The sequence below is a fragment of the Scyliorhinus canicula genome, chromosome 8 (assembly GCF_902713615.1).
Source record: "Scyliorhinus canicula chromosome 8, sScyCan1.1, whole genome shotgun sequence".
Lineage (NCBI taxonomy): Eukaryota > Metazoa > Chordata > Chondrichthyes > Carcharhiniformes > Scyliorhinidae > Scyliorhinus > Scyliorhinus canicula.
Window position 1 is genome coordinate 22,223,683 of NC_052153.1, and position 25,423 is coordinate 22,249,105.

The following is a 25,423-nucleotide window of genomic DNA, read 5'->3' on the forward strand; positions in this document are numbered from 1 at the left end:
AGATGGGGGGAGCAGACCCTTGGGGAGACTGGCTTTGGGCCTGGATTTATATCTTGGATCCAACTCCTAGATAAGGGCCCACTGTGAGCGTCCGTACAAACGCTTTAAGTTTGAAACACGTCCAACTGAGGCGAGGCGCAAAACAGAGCTGCCTGGGGATGGTTACAGTGTTTTGCAGATCCTGTCGGGGGCGCTGTCTGGGGATGCCTGCAGTGCTTTAGTAGATCCTGCCCGGAGGCGCTGTGTGTGGATGCCTGCAGTGTACTGTCGATCGAGTCGGGAGCGCTGTCTGGAATGCCTGCAGATGCTCTGTCGTTGTCTGGGATTTCTGCAGTGTTTAGGTAGATCCTGTCGGGGGCGCTGTCTGTGGATGCCTGCAGTGTTTAGGTAGATCCTGTCGGGGGCGCTGTCTGGGGATGCCTGCAGTGTTTAGATGGATCCTGTGGGAGGCGCTGTCTGGGGATGCCTGCAGTGTTTAGATAGATCCTGTCGGGGGCGCTGTCTGTGGATGCCTGCAGTGTTTAGATGGATCCTGTGGGAGGCGCTGTCTGGGGATGCCTGCAGTGTTTAGGTAGATCATGTCGGGGGCGCTGTCTGGGGATGCCGGCAGTGTTTAGATGGATCCTGTCGGGGGCGCTCTCTGGGGATGCCTGCAGTGTTTAGATAGATCCTGTGGGAGGCGCTGTCTGGGGATGCCTGCAGTGTTTAGGTAGATCCTGTCGGAGGCGCTGTGTCTGGATGCCTGCAGTGTTTAGGTAGATCCTGTCGGAGGCGCTGTGTCTGGATGCCTGCAGTGTTTAGGCAGATCCTGTCAGAGGCGCTGTCTGGGGATGCCTGAAGTGTTGAGGCAGATCCGGCGCGGGCGCTGTCTGCGGATGCTGTCTGCGGTGTTTAGGTAGATTCTGTGGGCGGCGCTGTCTGGGGATGCCTGCAGTGTTTAGGTAGATTCTGTCGGAGGCGCTGATTGAGGATGTCTGCAGTGTTTAGGCAGATCCTGTCGGGGGCGCTGTCTGGGGATGCCTGCAGTGTTTAGGTAGATCCTGTCGGGGGCGCTGTGTGGGGATGCCTGCAGTGTTTAGGCAGATCCTGCGCAGGTGCTGTCTGGCGATGCCTGCAGTGTTTAGGTAGATCCTATCGGGGGCGCTGTGTCTGGATGCCTGCAGTGTTTAGGCAGATCCTGCGCAGGTGCTGTCTGGCGATGCCTGCAGTGTTTAGGTAGATCCTATCGGGGGCGCTGTGTGGGGATGCCTGCAGTGTTTAGATGGCTCCTATCGGGGAGCTGCTTGGGATGCCTGCAGTGTTTAGGTAGATCCTGTCGGGGGTGCTGTCTGGGGATGCCTGCAATACTTAGGTAGATCCTGTCGCAGATGCGGACTGAGGATGCCTGCAGTGTTTAGGCAGGGCCTGTCGGGGGCGCTGTCTGGGGATGCCTGCAATGTTTAGGCAGATCATGTTGGGGGACGTGTCTTGGGATACTTGCAGTGTTTAGGTGGATCCTGTCGGAGGCGCTGACTGAGGATGTCTGTAGTGTTTTGGTAGATCCTGTTGGGGACGCTGTGTGGGGATGCCTGCAGTGTTTAGGTAGATCCTGTCGGGGGCGCTGTCTGGGGATACCTGCAATGTTCAGGTAGCTCCTATCGGAGGCGCTGACTGAGGATGCCTGCAGTGTTTAGGTAGATCCTGTTGGAGGCGCTGACTGAGGATGTCTGCAATATTTAGGTAGATCCTGTCCGAGACGCTGTCTTGGATGCCTGCAGTGTTTAGGTAGATACTGTTTTGGCGCTCCGTGGGATGCTTGCAGTGTTTAGGTAGAATCTGTCGGAGGCGCTGACTGAGGATGCCTGCAGTGTTTAGGTGGATCCTGTGGGCGGCGCTGTGTGGGATGCCTGCCGTGTTTAGAGGTAGAACCAGTCGGGGGACGTGTCTGGGGATGCCTAATATATTTAGGGGGATCCTGTCCGGGGCGCTGTCTTGGATGCCTGCAGTGTTTAGGTAGATCCTGTCGGAGGCGCTCTCTGGGGATGCCTGCAGTGTTTAGGTAGATTCTGTCCGGGGCGCTGTGTTGGGTGTCTGCAGTGTTTCGGCAGAAATTGTCGGGGGGCGCTGTCTGGGGGGCGCTGTCTGCAGTGTTTAGGTAGATCCTGTCGGAGGCGCTGTCTGGGGATGGACGCAGTGCTTAGGTAGGTCCTGTCGCGGGCGCTGTCTGGGGATGCCTGCAGTGTTCAGGTGCATCCTGTCGGGGGCGCTGTCTGGGGAAGCCTGCAGTGTTTAGGTAGATCCTGTCGGGGGCGCTGTGTCTGGATGCCTGCAGTGTTTAGGTAGATCCTGTCAGGGGCGCTGTCTGGGGATGCCTGCAGTGTTTCGGTAGGTCCTGCCGGGGTCGCTGTCTGTGGAGGCCTGCAGTGTTTCAGTAGATCCTGTCGGGGGCGCTATCTGGGGATGGTTTGTGCGCCTGCGCGCGGCCTAGTCTCAAAAACAACAACAACTGAAAGCAGAGGCGGCTGCGTTGGGCCCCGAGTTGAGGCCTGTCTGTCCCGTCCGACCCCTTTTGCAGCTCAGCGTGAGTGATGAATTTTGACTTTCACCTGCCCCTGACGGGGCTGTGTAGTGACACCCGGCCGCGGCCCAGGGGTGGGCCCAGGGGGAAGGGGAGTGATGACTTTGGGCCCCGAGTCCTGGTGTTGATGTTAACGGAGGCGGGGGAAGAACTTGTGTCCCGGGGCCGCTGTGGGACCCCGGGGGTGTGTGGATCCTGTGTAATGGGGGTGGGAGTGGGGGATGACTGAGGGGACTTGTCGCTGCTGTCAGCTTGCGATTGACATCCCGGGGCGGTGGGGAGGCCGCCGCCAAGCGCAGGCCTCTGTGTTGTCAGCCCGGCTCCTCTTCGGCTGCAGTGATTCAATCTTCCTCCCTTCTCGTGGCCCGTCCAAATCCGGCTGTGCCCAGATACATCTTGCTGCCGGAGTTTGCTCCTTGCAGACTGTGTGTTTTGCTCCCAAAGTGTCCGAGGCGCTGTGACCCGCAGGTGCTGGAAAATGCGATTAAAACGAATCACTAGTTTCTCTTTTTTTGTGTGGCTATTGCAGACTCGATGGGCAGAATGGCCTCTTTCTGTACCGCAACTTGTCTACGGCTCTAAATATCAATTTAGAAGGAACTGTCAAATGTGTTCGTTTAAAAACAGGCTTTATAAAGGAAGTCAATTTTTCTGTTAGTGTTCAAACTCCTAGTAACGTCTCCGTTAGGGGTTTATTTATGTATCTAGCTGTTCTTTTCATATTAAATGCAATTTAGAATATGGACAGTAGGTTTTCCCCTTGTCAGTCAGCTCATTTCCACTCCAAAGTGTTTGATACTCCAAATCTCAGACCTCCGACAAAACTGAAGCATTAGGCGACGCTGCTGTGTCAGAAAGTGAATGAGTATTTATTATTGTTGCAAGAATCTGTTGTATAAACAGTTTAATATTCTAATTCAAGTTTGCTTTTGAGTATTTTTCAAGTTGTACATGGATATTGGATCATGACAGCTGTGTGTGCTATTATGAAATAGCAATATTTTGGAATTCTAAACATAACTTTAGGATATCATTGTTTAATCTTGTGGGGAATGGAAGTGGAATGAATTGCCATTTTTCAAATTTTGTTGATTGGAGTTGTTTAATGAATTGAAGATTGGAGTTGAAGAGGGTTGTGTTGTATTTAAAAAGTATTGAAATGTGACAACTATGCTGTTGCCTTCAAGGGCATCTGTAAATGGACACTAAGGCTTGGAAATAAAGGTGGGAAAATAAACTGTAAATGCTAGAAATTGGATTTAACTTCAATAACTTTGGAAATAAACAGCAGGCTAGTCAACATTTGAAACCAAAATCTGTCAAAGTTCTCGGTATAAGACTCCTTGGAACCAAAGCTATGCAGTTTATTAAATGCTCTCCATTGAAAGATTGACTTCCTGTTTAGTAACCATTTCTAACTTGTCATTTCCTCAATAATAATGGCTCGAGTACTGTGAAGCGAAGTGAACAAAGTGCTCGACTTTCTACAACAAGGAAGAGGGATGAGCCAAGATTTTCTTTAAAAAAAAAACGATGACACTCCTGGATGGCCTCTAATTGAATGTTTTGACTGGTGTTCAAAAACTGGTACAGAATTAGAAAGAGATTTGCCTCCTTTTGTATCTGGCGCTCATGATTTCAGATTCTGTTTTGAAATGGGTTTTTAGCCTTGACTGAAAACTGTACACTGGAGGGTTTGTGGTCCTCTTTAAGTGATACAGTAGCCAACCAAAGAATAGAGACTTGAGCAGAAAGTTATTAATTGTTCTACCTATCCGCACAATTCTTGACGGTCTATAAATAGTAACAGGAAAGTTGGACCATTCTTCCAAATGTTTTCATGGTTGATTTTCACATTGTATTCTCTATTATAACCACTGATTAAGATTGCGGGACCCATGGGTGTCAAACAGCATCCGTCGTACAACTCAGTTCCATAACATACTGCACAAAAGTACTTATTCATGTAATTGCTACTGTTCAGGATTCCGCACCACACATTTAAAAAAAAATCATAGACCATTCATAGACCCATTTGGCTCAGGTAGAATATCAGTTCAGGCTGAGTCTTGAGTGCTGTTGTTGCAAAACAAAATATTTAACCTTTGTGTATGTTCTATATTGTTTAGTTAAAATACATTTCAGATTGGTTTAATATGAATAAGAGTGGTTTGCTTTAAAATTTTCACCCTTTTTATCCAATGTCCATGCCTCATTGCTCCCTCTCCCTGTGAACCACAACTCTCCTAATTCTGGACTCTTGAGAATCCCTGATTCCAATTGCTCCACTAATAGCGGTCAAGGCCCTAAGCTCAGGAGTTCTCTTCCCTAAACATTTTTGCCTCCCTGCCGCACTGTCTTCCTTTTAATACGCTCTTTCAAACCTACCTCTTTGACTAAACCTTTGCTCATCTGTTCTCATATCTCCTCATATGGCTCGGTGTCATTTTGTTTGATACTACTACGAAGGGCCTTGGGATGTTTTGCCGTGCCAAAGATACTATCTAAATGCAGGTCATTGTAAATTGGTGATTCGGTTGGTCTTCCACTTTTTAACTCAAGAGTGTAACAGCAAACAAATTTCTAGATAACCTTGTACTGAGTGAAAATTAAATGTTTAGGATGTGGCAGATTGATGAATGTGCGTTGTGAAATTATTATTGTTTGCGTTGAGCAGATAGAAATTTGGTGCCAATAAAAGTGGAAGCTTTGGTCTTTAGCATCCGGAATGCACCATAATTGCATTATCTCTTTGAAACACTTCGTAAAGTCCAAAGTCATTTATTTCATGAACTGGAATGAAACAGTTTGGGAAATGTTTTGGTCTTTTGGTGGCTTGTACACCCTTGTAGCACAGAGGGGGAATTCAGGTTTGCAGACTGGCAAGTTGTTTCAGCCTTTGGGTAACACTGAACCGGTGGAGTATAAAATTTGGTGACTCCAAAGCAGTATGAATCTGTGTCAACGATACACCCACTTCGATTTATAACACTTTTCTAATGTAGTAAAGCATTTCAAAGTGGCTTCATAGGAACGCTGACAGTAAATCACATAGTGGGCCATTAGGACAGCTAACCAAAAGCTTGGTCAAAGAGGTAGATTTTAGGAAGCATCGTAAAAGCAGGAGAACGGTGATAAGATACAGGAATCGAATTCCAGAGTTTGGGGTCTTGGCAGTTAGCTAGCAATGGTGAAGCAATTAAAATTGGGGTTGGGAGGAGGTCAGATTTGGAGATGCGTCAATATTGTGAAGAGTCATCAGGCTAGAGGAAGTCAGAGGTGTGGAGGGATGCAATGAGCTGGATTTGAAAACCAGAATGAGAATTTTTAAATTGACATGTTGATCCAGGTACCATTGGAAGGCAGAGTGCATGGGTGATGGATGAACGAGACTTTGTCAGAGTTATGATACAGACAGCAGAGATTTAGATGAGGTCAAGTTTGTGGAGCCTGGTCGGTGAGGAGACTGGTCGGTGAGGAGACTGGTCAGGAGAACATTGAAGTTTTCAAGTTTAGAAGTAACAAAGGCATGGATGGGTGTTTCAGCAACAGCTGAGCTGAGGCACGAGTGGAGTAGGACAATACTACGGAATTACGAGTCTTCCTGGGGAATATTAGGTCAGAAGCTTGGCTCGGGGTGAAATAGGACGGCAAGGTTGTGAATTGTGTGGTTTAACCTCATTAGACAAAATGAAAAATGACAACTGCCAGGCTAGAGATTCAGTGCCGAGGAAACCATTTTTAGCGAGGATTGAAAGTAATAGCCTTGGCCTTTCCAAAATGTAATTTCTGTTCGTGCAATCCTGGATGTGGGAACGAGCATCCAACATATCAGAGGTCGTGAAAGTGTGGAGAGAGATGGTGAGGCAGAGCTACATGTGTCGGTATACATGTGAATCTGTTCTGTTTCTGGTGGAAATTGGAGGCAGATAACGTGGAGTTGAGAAATAGGCTCTTGAGGGATTCCAGGGGTAATGGTGTGGAAGTGGGAAGAGAAGTCACTGCAGAATAGACAAAAGTGAAATTAGGTAAGGAAATCTTGCTGCACATTATTCCAGAGGCAGTTGTGATCTGACACTGAAATACAGTACATCCACTGTAAATAGCACTGATGTGAATTGATATTGCAGCTGTCAGAATGCATCTTTCAAAATTTAGAATCTGGAAAATGGCAGTACATTATGCACTATGGAATGATAAATGCAGATTCATGCCTGAAGTTCCTCACACTGAGTTCCCAAAGTCCATTTTCCCATTGTGGGGCATTGCAGAGTGAAGCAACAGTTAGAAAATTATCTTGCCTTTCTTCCTTCACCATTGCGACTGTTTCCCCAATCTCCTGACCGATATATTTGATGTAGGAGGCCAGAATGTCATTGCATGATAGAGGCACATATTTAGTGTAACATTTATTCATTTTTGTTTTCTATTGTAAATTCCTTGGTATGTTGCATGCGCTAGAATGCAGATATCATGCTTTCGGTTATCAGTCAAAAACATTTCACCAGCTGCTCTGTGGTTGAACATATGAGTGCTGCTGTGCTGCGATGATGTACTGATATGGTGCACCATGCTAATGCCTGCTGATTCTTGCTCCTGAACACTAGGCTGAAAGACGTGTTTTCTGTTTGTCTTTCAATTGGCAGACAATTTTCTATCTTTTCGGTGTTGGAGAGAATTTTATTGCTATCCCTTTACTTTTAATTTCACTACCCCATTTTGAATTTACAGTTTTGTTTTTATATCCAGTGCCACGACTTCTCCATGGATCTTGCCGAATGCATTTTTAAGATTGTAAAAGTTGCCTGCTAACAATGAGCTTTTAGAATCTGTAGTGATGAGACAACCTTATTGGAGCAGGTTTAATTTTGTGTGTTCCACTGAAAGAGAATTCAATCTGTTGGAGCATGAATCAAAATACTTGTCTGTTATGTCTGTATCCCATCATGTCTGTATCCTATCCAGAACCTCTAGTTTCTTGTTTCTGACTTGACGGTGCAAATACTGCGTGAACCATTCTGATTGGAATTCCAGTACTAAAATAGGACTTTTAAAAATCCACATTGGAAAACCTGCTACTTTCTTGCAGTGAAATCTTCGTTTTTAAAAAAAATATTTTTATTCTCCTTTTTCACAATTTTTCTCCCAAATTTACACCTCCCAACAACAAACAATAATCGACAACAAATATATCAAACCCCATAACAATAACAACGATCCCATCCTCCCACCAACCCCCAAACATCAGCCCGCATGTTAACATAAACAAATGACAAAAAAGGAATCAGGGATTACCCATAGCCATCTTTAACATACATAGCCCCCCTTCCCTCCCAACCCACCCACCCATCTAGAACATGGAATAAATTCTAGATGCAAATGTAAAGGGCCATATGTAAAACAAAAGTCACACATTTTCAGTTTTCATAGAATAATGAACATACGTGGATAATTCAATACCAAAACCACTGGTTAACAATCCTAAAATGTTACTTATTAACAATTAATTTGAACTTATTCTCACTGTTAATTTGTGATTCTGATTTTGGCGTTGACATGGTACTATCATTTTCATCTTGTTCAGAAACAGCTATGACAAATGTTGTGGAGATCTGATATACTTTTTTAAAAGGATGCTCACATTTTTATATTTTAAAAGGCGAGTTAGCGTGCCCAATCCAACCAGCCTGCATGTCCCTGGGCCGTGGGGCTAGACCCACGCAAACATGGGGAGAACGTGAAAAGTCTACACGGAAAGCAACCCAGGGCCGGAATCGAACATGGTCCCCAGCACTGCGAGGCAGCAGTGCAAACAACTGCGCCACCAGGCTACCCTTTGGGTCTGCACACTTTTATAATTTCCCCACATATTTAGGTGTTAAGTGGAGCCAATAAGGTAGATAGAGCAAAATTGTTTCCACTGGTTAGGGAGTCTAAAATTGGAGGCGGATCTTTCAGGTAATAGATTAGGAAACACTTCTACAAGCAAAGGGTCATTAAAAGGTTTGGAACTCTCCTCCACAAAGAGCAATTAATGCATTATCAGTTGTAAAATTTAAATCACAAGATTTTTGTTAACCAAGGTTAAAAAGGGGAACACGTGGATATATGGGGACTATCCATTTTAAAAAAAAAATTTAGAGTAGCCAATTATTTTTTCCAATTAAGGGGCAATTTAGCCTGGCCAATCCACCTACTCCGCACATTTTTGGGTTGTGGGGACGAAACCCACGCAGACACGGGGAGAATGTGCAAACTCCACACAGACAGTGACCCAGAGCCGGGATCGAACCTGGGACCTCAGTGCCGTGAGGCGGTTGTGCTAACCACTAGGCCACCGTGCTGCCCTTATGGGGACTATCCATGATCTTATTACTATTTTTATGATCCCTTTATAGACCAGTTTAAAAAAAATCCAGTGAATAGTTGTAAGGTTGGCAATACCAAGATTTTGTATTTTAAGACATTTTCTGTAACAAACGAAAAGCAACATTGACTAAACATATAAGTAGGCAGTTTATACTTGAAACCACAGAATAGAACTTTACCCACTAAATATTTGAAACAACCAAAAATTTTCTGCTTTACAGTTATGCTTTACATTGTTCCTTAAGTAGACATTCAATTATCTTGCCACCAGTCGAAATGATTCTTATCTCCTGATGGGTTTACATCTGGTTTTTTTTTCCTTACCCAGAACTTATTTCATGGTGAGGGTTTTTGCCGAGAGATTCCCCCTCTAGTTCAAGCTAGGTGAATCTTCCAGCCTTATTTAGATCCTCATGAATTTGGTCTTTTCATTCCAAGTGAGAGCTCCCAACTGCATTCCACCTTGGCAAACCACCAAGACTTACTGCTTCTATCTGCTCCCTCTTTCTCTCCTGGATCTGGCAGACTGATCTGTCTGTGAAACTAAGAGATATCTTTTAGGAGAGCCTTGTAATCCGAGCCTCCAGTGGCTTCCACTGCACCCTTCCTTTCTCAAAGCCCATCTCCATGACAACGTGAATCACATGGGCCTGGTGACCAAGCATGCTGGTTAACTATCCTTTGGCTCAACTTCATTCTGTCTTGAAATTATAAGGACAATGTGATGAATGTAGAAATGGGTATTTTGTATCTGTTACAGTAAGGTTTTTAAAAGCCTGGGTTAAGGTATATATTTGTTGTAGTCACATTAATAAATAACCTAGGTTAAGGTATCCAGACTCTATCTGCTAGTTAAGGTATCCAGACTATCTATCTGCTAAAGCAATAATTAAAAAGTTGTAAAAGGTGAGGTCATGATTTATTCTAACTATTTACTTGTTTTCATATGGCGGGCTAATGGAACATTATTATGATTGCTGGAGATTCCCTGGAGAGTAGATCATTTATGAGGGGTTGCATTTAGTCCTAGCTTTTAGCAGGTCATGTGACCTTAGTGGGATACAGAAGATGTAATCAATGGGAGGAGCCAGATCTGTCTGTAGTCTTGCAGTTTGCCATAGGATTTGAGTCTGACAAGACAGAAGGATTTTAAATTGAACTGACGTTTTTGCCAAATACTCCTAGGTTGAGCGGCAGTGTACTGGTTCTGCTCTTAAAAGGATGTCTCTCTCTATTTCTTTGTAGCTCTCTACACAGCTAAGCAAGTAATCTGTTTGTTAACTTTATTTATAAGTGCCATTTGAATTGTATTGGGTTGCTTAATTGGAGTTAGTAGCTGGTATAGATAGTAAGTTCAAACTTTTCCTTTTGTTGAAGAATTAGTTAAGTGATAATTGTAAAGCTATTTCTTTAACATTAGTGTGGTTAATTATGTATTTAAATTAAAGTTTGTTTTAACAAAATGTACCTATTGGTCAGAGTCATCACTCTGGGATGAAATATCTTTCCTCACAGTTATACAAATTAAAAAATATTGTTCTGGGTTCTTATCCGGTAACCTAACAAATGTTGGGTCTAGTCTGATATTCTAACAACAGGTAAAGTGTATCAGCTTTGATTCTTCACACCTTCCTGGGACTTTGGAGACAATAAGATAGTCATTGTCAGTACAGATGTCCCTGCATTGTCCTCAAGTGTTAACACCTTAAACCTTCCCAGTAAAACAACCTGCCCCGTCTTTAATCATCACCACTGAATCAAACCACTGTGGTTTGCTGTCAGCAGAATTCGGAACTCATTCCTCCATTTTATCCTGTAATAAAATACAGTCCCGAGTCATAGCAACCATAATCTTAGAAAACTCTGCATTTGTAACACTGTTCCTATGTTCCTAGAATGTGAAATGATGACAGTTTTAACTTATCAATTAGATGTCTGTTTATGTCACTTCCAATAGTTAATTTGGCTACATCCTATCTATTATACTTTCAAGCAAGGGGGACGGGACACCCCTGCCTCGTCCCACGGTAGAGCCTGAAGTACTCGGACCTCCTCCCATTTGTCGCTACACTCGCCAACGGAGCCTCGTACAGTAACCTCACCCATTTAATAAACCCCTCCCCAAACCTGAACACCTCTAACACCTCCCACAAGTACCCCCACTCAACCCTATCAAAGGCCTTCTCCGCATCCAATGCCACCACAATCTCCGCCTGTCCTTCTGCCGCCGGCATCATTATCACATTTAGCAGCCTTCGCACGTTAGTGTTCAGCTGCCTCCCCTTCACAAAACCGGTCTGATCTTCATGTATCACCCCCGGCACACAGTCCTCTATTCTTGTGGCCAAGATCTTCGCCAGCAACTTGGCGTCCACATTCAGCAGTGAAATTGGCCTATATGATCCACACTGCAAGGGGTCCTTATCTCGCTTCAGGATCAGGGAAATTAGCGCCCGTGACATCGTCGGGGGCAAAACTCCCCCCTCCCATGCCTCGTTAAAGGTCCGAACCAACAGGTCCGGTTATTTTTTATAAAATTCAACCGGGAACCCATCCGGTCCTGGCGCCTTCCCCGACTGCATGTGGCCAATCCCTCTAACTAGCTCCTCCAACTTGATCGGCGCCCCCAGTCCCTCCACCTGCTCCTCCTGCACCCTTGGAAATTGCAGCCTATTCAAAAAGCTCTCCATTCCCCCCGCCACCACCGGCGGCTCCGACCGGTACAGTTCCCTGTAGAAGTCCCTAAAGACCCCATTGACCTCTGCCCCCTGCCGCACCACATTCCCACCCCTATCTTTCACTCCACTAATCTCCCTAGCCGTGTCCCGCTTGCGAAGCTGATGCGCCAGCATCCTGCTCGCCTTCTCTCCATACTCATATACCGCACTCTGCGCCTTCCTCCACTGTGTCTCCACCTTTCTGGTGGTCAATAAATCAAACTTGGCCTGCAGGCTATGCCGCTCCCCCAGCAATCCCTCCTCCGGGGCCTCCGCGTACCTCTTATCTACACTCATCAGCTCCCCCACCAGTCTCTCCCCCCCTCTTCCCCCCCCCTCTCCCTATGGGCTCGGATGGAAATCAGCTACCCCCTAATCACTGCCTTCAGAGCCTCCCAAACCATCCCCACCCGGACCTCCCCAGTATCATTGGCCTCGAGGTACTTCTCAATACATCCCCGGACCCTCCTGCACACCTCCTCATCAGCCAACAACCCCACGTCCAGACGCCAAAGCGGGCGCTTGTCCCGCACCTCCCCCATCTCCAGATCCACCCAATGCAGAGCATGGTCCGAAATTGCTATAGCCGAATATTCAGCATCCTCCACCCTCGGGACCAGCCCCCTACTCAGGACAAAAAAACCAATACGGGAATGAACCTTGTGCACGTGGGAGAAAAAAGAGTACTCCCGAGCCCTCGGCCTCCCAAACCTCCAGGGATCCACCCCTCCCATATGGTCCATAAACCCCCTCAACACCTTGGCTGCTGCTGGCCTCCTGCCTGTCCTAGAACTCGAACGATCCAGTGGGGGATCCAGCACCGTATTGAAGTCCCCCCCCCCCCCCACATGATCAGGCCCCCTGCCTCCAGGTCAGGAATGCGGCCCAACATACGCCTCATGAAACCAGCATCATCCCAATTTGGGGCATATACATTTACCAGCACCACCCTCTCCCCTTGCAGCTTACCGCTCACCATCACATATCTGCCGCCACTATCAGCCACCACCTCAGACGCCTCAAATGCCACCCTCTTCCCCACCAGGATCGCCACCCCCCGGTTCTTCGTGTCGAGCCCTGAATGGAAAACTTGCCCCACCCACCCCTTCCTCAGACGAACCTGGTCCGCCACCTTCAGGTGAGTCTCCTGAAGCATGGCCACGTCCACCTTCAGCCCCTTCAGATGCGAAAACACCCAGGTCTGCTTAACCGGCCCATTCAACCCCCTCATGTTCCACGTGATCAGCCGGATCAGGGAGCACCCCGTCCCCCTCCCCCGTCGACTAGCCATAGCCCACAGGTTAGGACCCCTCCTATCCGTGACGCTCCCTCCATATTACTCCCGTGAGCCAGCTAACGTCTGCCGACCCCGGCAGCTCCCGCCCTAACTCCGACCCCTCCCGATATGGGGTCACCCCTCCCGCAGCAGCTCCTTGGCACCGCTCCAGCACGGGAAAACGGAACTGATATCCACGCCCTTTGTCTGCAGCTCCACCCCCCTCGCCCTGCAGTGCAGGAAACCAGAGGAAAGCCCGTGCTTTCCCACTGCCCCACCCCACCCCCTCAATGCAGCTCCCAAATAGCAGTCCCAACTCATCCACCAACCCCATACAAACAAAAACAGAACAACCACAGACCCCAACACCCCCCTTAAAACACAAAACCATAACCAACGTCATCCGGAAGCAGGAAAAAAACAAACAGAATAACCAGCAACAGCATAAACAGTGATACAAAAAACCCCCACAGTCCCCAATCCCTAGTTTGAGTCCAACTTTTCAGCCTGCACAAATGCCCACGCCTCCTCCGAGGACTCAAAATTGTGATGCCGGTCCTTGTAGATGACCCACAAGCGCGCAGGCGGCAGCATGCCAAATTTCACCTGCCTGCTGTGGAGCACCGCCTTCGTCCACTTCGTCCGGTTGAACCCGGCCCTCCGCTTGGCCACCTCCGCACTCCAGTCCCGGTAGATGCGCACTACCGAATCATCCCACTTGCTGCTCCTCACCTTCTTGGCCCATCCCAGAACACACTCCCGGTCACTGAACCAATGGAACCGCACCAGCACCGCCCGCGGGGGTTCATTCGCCTTGGGCCTCCTGGCCAGTACTCTGTGGGCCCCCTCCAGCTCCAGGGGCAGATGGAAAGATCCTGCCCCCACCAGCGAGTTCAGCATCACGGTCACATAAGCCGGCAGGTCTGACCCCTCCAGCCCCTCCGCGAGTTCTTCCTCCTTGACCGAAACTCCATCTCCTCAAAACGATCCTGCCACTTTTTGTGGAGCGCTTCGTGCATCTCCACCTTCCCCACGAGGGTCGAGACCTCATCCTCGCGCTCGGAGGCCTGCTGCTGCAACTCAAGGATCGCTGCACCCTGGGTTGTCTGGGTCTCCAGCAGCTTACTTGTTGTAACCTTCAGAGAGTCCAGCAACTCCACTTTCAGCTCCGTAAAGTAGCGCAGAAGGGCCGCCTGCTGCTCCTCCGCCCACTGCCTCCACTCCTCGGGGGCTCCACCGGCTGTCATTTTGTCCACCTTCCCCCGCTTTTCCAGGGGAGCTGCTGCTGTTTTTTTTCCTCGCCCCACTCCGGGTCCGCACCATAAATCCCGGGGGTAATGCTCCAGACCCCTTTACACACCGGGAATCGTCGAATCAGCGCTGTTTGGGGCCCTTAAACGAGCCCACAAGTCCTATGAAAGCGGGAGCTGCCGAACGTGCGGCTTAGCTCCGCATTGCCGCCACTGGAAGTCAGCACAGAATAACATTAGTGTGGTTAATTATGTATTTAAATGAAAGTTTCTTTTCACAAAATATACCTATTGGTCAGGAATTAAATTCCTGAGGTAATATGGTTATAAGTTACTGTATATGTATTGAACTAAGAGTATCTGATCAAATCAATTACTCTATTTTCAACTGCTGTGAAATAAAACAGGCTACTGAGTCCAGCCACGCCTCATTTTCTTAAGTCATTAATGGGATTTGAGCATCACTAAGACGGTGAGCATTTATTGGCTAGCCCCTTTTACTCTGCCTTCTCTGTTTCTGTCTTTGATCCAGTGCTAAGTTGGTCAGCTTTCAGAGAGATTGAAGAAAAGCCTCAGTTGCCAAAGATATGAGTAACCCGTTCGTGTTAGTGTGTAACAGCCTGCTAATGTCTAAGATGGTATAAATCAACTTGCTGAAAATAAGGTGCTGAGCGTGCTATGGAAGCAGCTGAGCTTGTGAAGGTATTTACAGTGACCAGGAGTACTTGTCATCTCATTTTCTTTTCTTGATCATTTATGTTTTTTTAATTTAAAAAATAAATAAATTTAGATTACCCAATTATTTTTTCCAATTAAGGGGCAATTTAGCGTGGCCAATCCACCTACTCTGCACATTTTTGGGTTGTGGGGGCGAAACCCACGCAGACACGGGGAGAATGTGCAAACTCCACACGGACAGTGACCCAGAGCCAGGATCGAACCTGGGACCTCAGCGCCGTGAGGCAGCTGTGCTGACCACTAGGCCACCGTGCTGCCCTTCTTCATCATTTATTAGTCTCCTTGCTGAATGCAACAGAATTAAAAGTTCTGTATTATACAGTGAACAGCAAAAATAGCCTGTCAGTGGTTTAATATTTTCATAAACTTTGTGGGTGAATGTATATGTGTATAAATGGGAAGGGTGGATGAGGTAGGTGGGTAAGGAAGTAGGATAGATGATGTAACTAGGTAAGGAGGTAGGGTGACAACTCGGCAGGGCCCCATCTGGGTAGGCTAGTGAGGTTGGGTCAGGAGAGGGCGTCGGGGTGGGGTGGGCAGTGGTTTGATCAAGGAGGGAGTTGGATGGTGGGGCAAGGCAAGTCCTGTTTGAGGGGGAAGCTGAGGAGGAGGAGATGGATCCGGAGGGAGTTGAGTGATAGAAGCTAGTCAGGTGGGGTCCAAGGGAGGAGGGGTTGTCAGTAGTTAAGTGCTGAGGTCTAGTTGTGTTGGGTGGGGTGGGGGCGGAGAGTTATGTTAGTGGGAGAAGGAGGCATTGTGTCGGTGGGTGAGATGGATTATGGGGTGAAGTCCGGGGTGTGGGGATTCGAGGGGTCAGTGGTCAAGAGGGGGGATGGGGGAGGAGGGCATTCAGTTGTATAGTTTAAAAAATTTGTTTTAGTCAGACAAAATATCCTCCACCCACGAGAAGAACCCACTCATATGCGCCATAGTCAGTTGCACCCTGTGCACCACCTTGTTTAACCTCGCATGTGAGGAGGTGTAAGTTGACCCTGTGAAGAGCCTCACTCCACCTCCCCCCTCCCAAGACCAAACCCAGCTCACCCACTTCCTCTTTACCTCCTCCAATGACGCCTGCTCCGTTGCCAACATCTGCCCATAGACCTCCGAAATCCTACCCTTCCCTAACTTGACAAAGCCCTGTCCATAATAAGAAGGTGGTACCATCTGGGGCTGGTTTAGCACAGGGCTAAATAGCTGGCTTTGAAAGCAGACTAAGGCAGGCCAGCAGCACGGTTCAATTCCCGTACCAGCCTCCCTGAACAGGTGCCGGAATGTGGCGACTAGGGGCTTTTCACAGTAACTTCATTTGAAGCTTACTTGTGACAATAAGCGATTTTCATTTAATTTCTGGAGCTGCCTCAGCCAACACTGGTAATCTAAGCTTATTACTTGTTAGTTGTAATTTTTCTTTGTAAAATGCTTGGTCGGTCCAAGACCGCAAGAAACTTCAGAGAGTCGTGAACACAGCCCAGTCCATCACACAAACCTCTCTCCCATCCATTGACAACATCTACACCTCCTGCTGCCTGGGGAAGGCGGGCACCATAATCAAAGACCCCTCCCACCCGGCTTACTCATTCTTCCAACTTCTTCCATCGGGCAGGAGATACAAAAGTCTGAGAACACGCACAAACAGACTCAAAAACAGCTTCTTCCCCACTGTCACCAGACTCCTAAACGACCCTCTTATGGACTGACCTGATTAACACTACACCCACGTATGTTTCACCCGATGCTGGTGTTAATGTAGTTACATTGTGTACCTTGTGTTGCCCTATTATGTATTTTCTTTTCATGTACTTTGCTTGCAGAAAAATACTTTTCAGTGAACCTCGGTGCAGGTGCACGTGACAATAAACCAATCCAAATCCAAGGGGCAACTTGGCATGGCCAATCCACCTACCCTGCACATCTTTGGATTGTGGGGATGAAATCCACGCAAACATATGGAGAAATTGCAAACCCCACACGGACAGTGACCCGGGTTCGATCGTGGCTCCGGGTCCTCAGTGTTGTGAGGCAGCAGTGCTAACCACTGCATCACCTTGCCGCCTTGGTTATTCATATACTTAAGTGTCATAATGTATATGAGTTTTTTGTCATGTGTTTTACTTTAACAAATCCTCTTTCAAGAACCAGCGTTTCAAGCTATCCATCAGGGTTTTGAGACACACTCGCAGGTAACATCAGTGGGGTTCTTAACAAATGCGCTATATAAATACATTGTAACCTTTCTAGTTCGGAATGTCTTTGATAAAGGCTTTTCTGGATTTTGGAACAATGTTAGAATGCCTAATGACATGTGACAATCGGATATACATATGGACCTGAGACCTAAAACAATGACAATGCATTATAATGCAGTAATAAACAATTGTTTTATTCATCCAAAGTACTGCACTCTTTAACATTCAGAAGACACATTTACCAGCGTGTTTGTGCACGTGTGTCACGCACACGAGGGGAAACGCCACAGAGACTTATTACTTTCATTGTATCTCCTTCTATGTCCACTCCTTGTGCTTGAGTATGTTATGAGAGGAACTTGTACTTGACAAAGCCCTTTAAAGTATCCTAGAAACGCTCCAGAGATTTACCATTAGAGACATAACGTTAACTCTGTTGCAGCTTCAGAAGTGGTGCTTATCTAAAAAACAAACTCCAGACAGCTGGTGATTCCGGATTTGGGAGTTTTGGATTTGAGAGATTATAGTGTGGTAAATTGCTGATACAAGCTACAACTATTTTTACAAGCTTGGCACCTACAATTCTTTCTTTCTGGTCTGCATTGCTTAGAGCAGACAAGTTCATGTGGATGTGACCCCTTTGCTGTATGCAGTGACCAATAAACATGTGCTATTGGTGCATGTTTTTTGTAAGATTTGTATAATGTGTGACTGATTACCTAATCATACAATGTTTATCCATAAGTCATTGACACGGATGCTGTAAGAATGGGTTGGAGTGAAGAGAAGTCTGATCGAATTAGTTCTCACAGTAATGATTGCAGAGCTGAAAACAGGCCTGTTCATTACATCTGAGAAAGTGTTGAGAGTGAATGAAATTACAGTTGTTGTCTCGTGGTTTTATGAGTATCCTTAAGTAACTCATGCAGGAGTTCCGAGGCAAACAAATATTGATGAAATTCACAAACATGTCTCCACGTTTAGACTACAATGGCGTGGCCATGGTGATGAGTGAAGCAATTAAAACCCATCTGCTATAACCCCGCATTTGCGTTCATAGGATATTGGTATTGCTGGCGAAGCTGGTGTTCAGTGTAAGCAAGTGTGAGGTTACCCATTTTGGACCAAAAAAGGATAGAACAGAATACTTTCTAACTGGAAAGAGGTCAGGTACAGTGGGTGTCCAAAGAGACTTGGGGGTTCAGGTGGATAAATGCTTAAAGTGCCACGAACAAATGCAGAAGATAATCAAAAAGGCTAATGGAATGCTAGCCTTTGTATGTGGCACAGTGGTTAGCACTGCTGCCTCATAGCGCCACGGAGTCTGGTTCAATTCCGAAGTTGGGTGACTGCGTGGAGTTTGCATTTTCTCTCCGAGATTGCGTGGGTTTCCTCCAGCTGCTCCAGTTTCCTCCCAGAGTCTAAAGATTTGCAGGTTAGGTGGATTGGCCATGCTAAATTGTCCCTTAGTGTCCAAATATGTGCAGGTTAGGCGGGGTTTGGGGGCTAAGGCAGGGTGTGGGCTTAGGTAGGGTCCTCTTTCGGAGGGTTGTTGCAGACTTAATGGGCCAAATGAGCTCCATCTGCGCTGTAGGGATTCTATGAAAGATACAGAAATGATGTTGAAGCTAAATAAAACACTGGTTAGACTCCACTTTGAGTACTGTGAGCAGTTCTGGGCACCACACCTTAGGAAGGATATTTTGACCGTAGGAGGGAATGCAACGTAGGTTTAAAAAATGACACCTGGGCTACAGGGGTTAAGTAACAAAGAGAGATTATGCAAATTAGGCCTGTTTTCGCTAGAATTTAAAAGGTTAAGGGGTTATCTGATTGAAGTATTTTTAGATATTAACAGGAAGGACAGGGTAGATAAAGATGAACTATTTCTGCTGCTTGGAGATTCTAAAACTGGGGGCATAGTCTAAAAATTAAGGCTTGACTGTTCAGGAGTGATGTTGGGAAGAACTTCTTCATTCAAAGGTTGGCAGAGGGTTGGAACTCTCTCAGAAACAGTAGTTGAAGCTAGAACAGTTGCTTGTTTTAAATCTGAGATAGATTTCTGTGACAAAGATATTAAGGGATATGGTACATGGAGTTAGGCTACAGATCAGCCATGATCTCATTATACAATGGGACAGTGGTGGCATTCCCATAATTGTGTTACCCTTGCCCTACCAGATTGTAGGGGTCGTCGGTTTTGGAGATAGTGTCAAATAGTCTTTGTGAGTTTCTGCAGTGCATCTTGTAGATTAAAACATATTGTAGGAGGGTGGAGGGAGTGAATGTTTAGGGTGGTGGGTGTGATGCTGATGAAGTGGCCCGTTTTATCCGACATGGTGTTGGGTGTTGTTGGAGCCATACTTATGCAGGCAAATGGAGAATATCCCACTCCTGATTTGTGCCTAGTAGATAGCTGCATTGCAGAGTCTTTTTTTTATATAAATGTTTTTTTTATTGAGTTTTTGAACAAAGTATATTTGGTGTTATGTACACAGAATAAGAAATATATATAGGGCACACCCAAACATACCCAAAAAAAAGTAATAAAAAATAAAATAGAATAACTGGTAGGGTATTGTGTAGCAGCTCAACAGTAGCAACTCTGTACAACTGGCAAATTTATTTGCAACACATAAGTAGGCAACTGTTTGTGGCGGGGGGGAGGGGAGGGAGGGGTGGGGGGTGGGTTACATTTGGGTGCCAGAGAAACAATTACAGTGGGCAATACTCGAATGGGTCTGGTGTTGGTGTTGTCACTTGCTTCTCCCGGACGGATCTCGCTGCCGTTGTCTTCTCGCGCTCACCTCCACTTCAGCCGTTCCTCCCGTCTTTTGCCTGTATTCTCCTTGTTCTCTGTTCCTGTAGATGCCAAGTTTGTTATCGTATCCCATACCCTCCTTCCGGCTATCATTTCCCTGCCTCCCTGGTTCTCCTCTCTTGTTCACTGTCCCTTCCCTTTTCTCCCCCCCCATCACCCTGATTCTTGGCTACCTGGCTATTCTTCTGCTTGTTCGTTGGCCTCAAACAGGTCCCGGAACAATTGGGTGAATGGCTCCCACGTTCTGTGGAAGCCGTCGTCTGACCCTCGGATAGCGAATTTGATTTTCTCCATTTGGAGAGATTCCGAGAGGTCGGACAGCCAGTCTGCAGCTCTGGGTGGTGCTGCTGACCGGCAGCTGAACAGGATTCTACGGCGGGCGATCAAGGAGGCAAAGGCAAGGGCGTCCGCCCTCCTCCCCAGGAATAGATCTGGCTGGTCTGAAACCCCGAAGACCGCCACTTCCGGGCATGGGTCCATTCATTTTGGACATTGCCTCGAAGAAGGCTGTCCAGTACCCCGCAAGTCTGGGGCAAGACCAGAACATGTGGGCGTGGTTAACAGGGCCTCCTTGGCACTGTTCAGATCTATTGTCCACTTCCGGGAAGAACCTACTCACACGGGTTCTTGTTAAGTGGGCTCTATGCACCACTTTTAGCTGTGTCAGGCTGGGCCTTGCGCATGTGGAGGTGGTGTTGCAGTGCTTCGCTCCAGAGTCCCCACCCTATTTCAATCCCCAGGTCCTCCTCCCATTTCTTTCTTGTTGCGTCCAGTACGGTGTCGGCCCTTTCTACCAGTCGGTCATACATGTCGCTACAGTTTCCTTTATCCAGTATGCTTGCGTCCAGTAACTCTTCCAGTAATATCTGTTGTGGCGGTTGTGGGTACGTCCTTGTCTCCTTTCGTAGGATGTTTTTGAGTTGTAGATACCTTAGCTCGTTCCCTCTGCCGAGCTGGAATTTCTCTGTCAGTTCGTCCAGTGTTGCGATCCTGCCGTCCGTGTATAGGTCCTCGACTGTCAGTGTCCCTCCGTCCTGTCCACACCGTTTGAAGGTGGCGTCAGTCAGCGCTGGTGTGAACCTATGGTTGTTGCAGATGGGAGCTTCGTCTGACATTTTGGTCAGGCCAAATTGCTGCCGTAGCTGGTTCCAGGACTAGAGGGTGGCTATCACCACCGGGCTGCTGGAGTGTTTTTTGCGTGGGGCTGGGGGAGCTGCTGTGGCGAGGGCCCGGAGGGAGATTTCCATGCAGGAGGCCTCTTCCGCGCGTACCCACTCGGCTTCTGGCTCCTTAATCCATCCCCTTATTCACTCGGTCGTCGCCGCCCAGTGGTAGAATTGTAGGTTTGGGAGGGCTAGACGACCCCCCCCCCCCCCCCCCCGAATTTTGTTTTTTTAATTTAATGACATTCTTTGGGATCCTAGCTTTCTCCTCTTTCACCCCATATGAATGCCATGATTAGTTTATCTAGTGCTTTGAAAAAGGCCTTGGGGATGTAGATCGGAATGGATCTAAGTCGAAAGAGGTACCTGGACAGTACGTACATTTTGATTGTCGACTCTCCCCGCGAGGGAGAGTGGGAGTGTGTTCCATCTTTTTTACTTCCTCTGTCAGACTGGTGCGGTTCCATTTGTGGATCCCCTTCCAGTCATGGGCTTTGGATCCCCAGGTAGCGGAATTTGTGTCGGGCTTGTTTAAACTGCAGTCCTGTTAGTGCTGCCCCCCCGACTTGTGGGTGTACCGGGAAAATCTCGCTTTTGCTCATGTTGGGTTTGTAGCCCTAGAAGGCGCCAAACTCTTTCAGGAGCGCGATGATTCAGTCCATGCTGCTTTGTGCGTCTGAAATGTAGAGGAGCAGGTCATCTGCATGGAGTGAGACTCTGTGCTCTCTGCCGCCCTTTCGGATCCCCCTCCAGCTTTTTGCTATTCTGAGCGCGATTGCTAGTGGTTCGATCGCTAGAGCGAACAGCAGTGGGGACAGTGGGCATCCTTGTCTGGTGCCCCTGTGCAGCTGGAAATATCAGGAGTTGGTGTTGTTGGTCCGTACGCTCGCCATGGGAGCGCTGTATAGAAGTTTTACCCAGGAGGTGAACCCTGTTCCAAGCCCGAACCGCTCCAGTACCTCTATGAGGTATTTCCATTCGACTCTGTCGAAGGCCTTGTCTGTGTCTAGGGAGACGATCACCTCTGGTACACTCTCCCTGGAGGGGGTCATTATCACGTTCAGCAGACGCCTGATGTTCGAGGTAAGCTGTCTACCTTTGACAAAGTCTGTCTGGTCCTCTGCGAGCACCTCTGGTACGCAGTCTTCTAGTCTTTTGGCTAGGATTTTGGCCAATATTTTGGCATCTGCATTCAGCAGTGAGATGGGTCTGCATTGTTGCTATATTTATCTGGTTATAAATACAGCGGTCAATATGGTCGCCTTCCTTAATCCCAATTATGTTTGCTCTAGTGTAGCCAGGTATCTTTCGATACCGCCACAAGGTTCAAACCTGAATACAGGTCAAAGAACCAATGCACCAGTTAGTTAGTTCAAAGTCAATACTATTTATTTACACACACAGTAATATCTACTCATGCACAAAATACTACAAACTAAACTATCTCTAATGCTAACGCCTATACTTAACTTTGGGTGTCCACTCAGTCAAAGGAACAATGGCCGTTGTTCGGATCTGAGGCTGTTGGGTTCGAAGAGGTAACAGGAGAACAGCTAAGGTCATCCGTCTGATAGCGAGCGTTGACCCTGGACTTACTTGCTTCTGCTGCAGCTGGTGGATTGGTCTCTTCACTTCGAGAGCCGAGTCCAAGAGAGCGATTCGCTCTCGGTGGCTTCTTCTTATACCTGAAGGGGCTTTACTTGCTTTTGGGCGGGCCTTGAAATTGGCCCCAATTAATTGGGCTGTATCTTGATCACTCATATTGATCTTGACCAATAAAGGGATGGGTGCCCTGATGGCTGGGCGTGTGCTAGGTGGCCGTTGGCCTTGCTTTGTTTGTGGCTTTCTGGTGCTGGGATGTCTGCAATAGTATCGGTTACTTGAGTGTCGTTCCTTTGTTCCCGGAGATGGGCCATCAATATGTTAATTGACCTACAGTTTCAGTCTCGTCTGGGAGTTGCCTTTTCAATACGCATACAGGCTCTGTGCCTGCCTGCTTTCCTAACATTGCCCATATTTCCCGACAGTCATTGCGATCATCCATTTTGTATTCTGGAAATGGCCATCCCAGATGGCTACAGTATGACCCACGTTCCGTTGGGTCTTTGTCTTTCTTAGGTATCGGCGATATTGAGGCCTGTGCTAGCGTGGGTGGCAGTGTGCCCCCAGCTAGCGAGTCTGTGAACATTTCCCGCAGGTGCGGGGTCAGTGCTGTCGCAAATTTTTTGTAGAAGTCCACCGGGAACCCGTCTGGTCCCGGCACCTTCCCCGCCTGCATGAAGCTAATGCTGTCCATCATCTCTCCCAGTGCTAGTGATGCTTCAAGGCCCCAATTTCTGCCCTCCCCCACGACTGGTATGTCCAGTCCATCAAGGAACCGTTTCATCCTGGACTCCCCCATTGGGGGCTCTGAGGTGTACAGCCCTTGGTAGAAGGCCTTGAAGGTTTTGTTGATCTTTTCTAGTTGTGTTTCTAATGTGCCTCTGGTATCCTTGATTTGTGCAATTTCTCTGGTGGCTGCCTGCTTTCTCAGCTGGTGTGCGAACAGGCGGCTGGTTTTGTCTCCGTGTTCGTATAAGGTCCCATATGCCTGGCGGAGTTGGTGCACTGCTTTTCTGGTGGAGAGCAGATCAAAGCTCCTTTGTGTAGCTCTTTCGTCTCTGCCAGCAACTCTACGGTCGGGACCTCAGAGTATTTACGGTCTACCTCCCCCTGGGTCTGTAACAATCTTTGTCGCTCTAAACATCATCCTCTTGCTGAGCAGTATTGCCACCCCCCTGGCCCTTGTCCCATAGCAGGAATGGTAGGTTTGTCCCACCCAACCCTATGGAGTTGACCAGCTGCTGCCTAGCTGCCCTTTCCTCCCTATCTCTTTGCGCTTTGAAAGCAATGATTTCCCCTCTTAGTATGACCTTTAGCGCTTCCCAGAACATGGAGGGTGAGACCTCCCCGTTCTGGTTGTTCTCCGTGTACTCTGCTATGGCCCACGATATATTTTCGTTGAAGGCCTTGTCAGCTAGTAGGGCAATGTCCAACCTCCATGTGGGGCGTGGGACCCTGCCCGTCTCCAGCCTCATGTCCATGTGGTGTGGAGCGTGGTCTGATATCACAATTGCGGAGTATTCCACTTTGTCTATCCCCGGATGCACCGTTTTCCCCACCACTAGGAAGTTAATTCTGGTGTATACGTTGTGTACTGGGGCAAAGAAGGAGAACTCCTCCCCTGGGTGGGCGAACCTCCAGGGGTCCACCGCTCCCATCTGTTCCATAAAGTGACTGAGTTTCCTTGCCATGCTTGAGGGTTTCCCCCGCCCCATGATTAGTCGGTGCGTCGCTGTGTCAGGGATTTCTGCCATGGTCTTCTTACTGAAGTTCGTGTCGCCCCAGTTGGGTGCGTACACGTTAACTAGTACTACCAGGGCCCCGCTGACCATGACATACCTTCCCCCTGGGTCTGTAACAATCTTTGTCGCTCTAAACATCATCCTCTTGCCGAGCAGTATTGCCACCCCCCTGGCCCTTGTCCCATAGTAGGTTTGTCCCACCCAACCCTTTCTTACCCACAGTCGGTCCTACTCTCTCAGGTGTGTCTCTTGGAGGAAGACTATGTCGACCTTCATATTTTTTAGGTGGGTGAGGACTCTGAATCTCTTCACTGGGCTGTTGAGTCCCCTTACATTCCAGGTGACTATCCTGGTGGGGGGCTTCTCTCCCCTCGCTCCTGTGGGATTAACCATACTTACCTGGTGAACGCGCCCCTGCCCTCCGGGGTTTCCCTTTGTTAGGGGGCCGTCCAGGATAGCCGCTGTTACTGCTCTCTCCATGTGGTCGGGTCCCTGCGCTCTGGGGTTTCCCTTTGTCCAGGGGGCACCCGACATAGCTACCTACTGTGCATCCGCCACGCGGAAAGTCCCCTGCACTCTGGGGTCTCCCTTCGCCCAGGGACCGTGCATTGCAGAGTCAGGTGGTGAGTTACTTGCAACAGAATTCCCAGCGTTGGACCTGCTGTTCTAGCCTCTAATAATAATAATAATAATCTTTATTGTCACAAGTAGGCTTACATTGCAATGAAGTTACTGTGAAAAGCCACGAGTCCCCACATTCTGGCGCTGGTTCGGGTACACAGAGAGAATTTAGAATGTCCAAATTACCTAACAGAATGTCTTTCAGGACTAGTGGGAGGAAAGTAGAGCACCTGGAGGAAACCCACGCAGACACAGGGAGAACGTGCAGACAGTGACCCAGCCGGGAATCGAACCTGGGACCCTGGCGCTGTGAAGCCACAGTGCTAACCACTGTGCTACCGTGCTGCCCTAGGGGAAGTGGTAGCGTACTGGTATTGT

The 25,423-nt window shown here is 47.9% G+C and overlaps 1 protein-coding gene across 6 annotated transcripts in view; it reads left to right on the forward strand.

Annotated features, from left to right (window-relative positions):
• Positions 1 to 2,414: 2,414 nt before the first annotated feature.
• Positions 2,415 to 25,423, forward strand: part of LOC119970159 (lysine-specific demethylase 4C-like) — a 478,393-nt gene continuing 455,384 nt past the window's right edge. For 5 of the 6 annotated variants that reach the window (XM_038804261.1, XM_038804264.1, XM_038804265.1 and 2 more), the window contains exon 1: positions 2,415 to 2,560. In XM_038804261.1, coding sequence (XP_038660189.1) covers positions 2,440 to 2,560 — 121 coding nt within the window. In that variant the 5' untranslated portion in view covers positions 2,415 to 2,439. Of the gene's footprint in view, positions 2,561 to 14,691; positions 14,872 to 25,423 lie in introns of those variants that run through there. The other variant, XM_038804263.1, reaches the window with a different exon arrangement.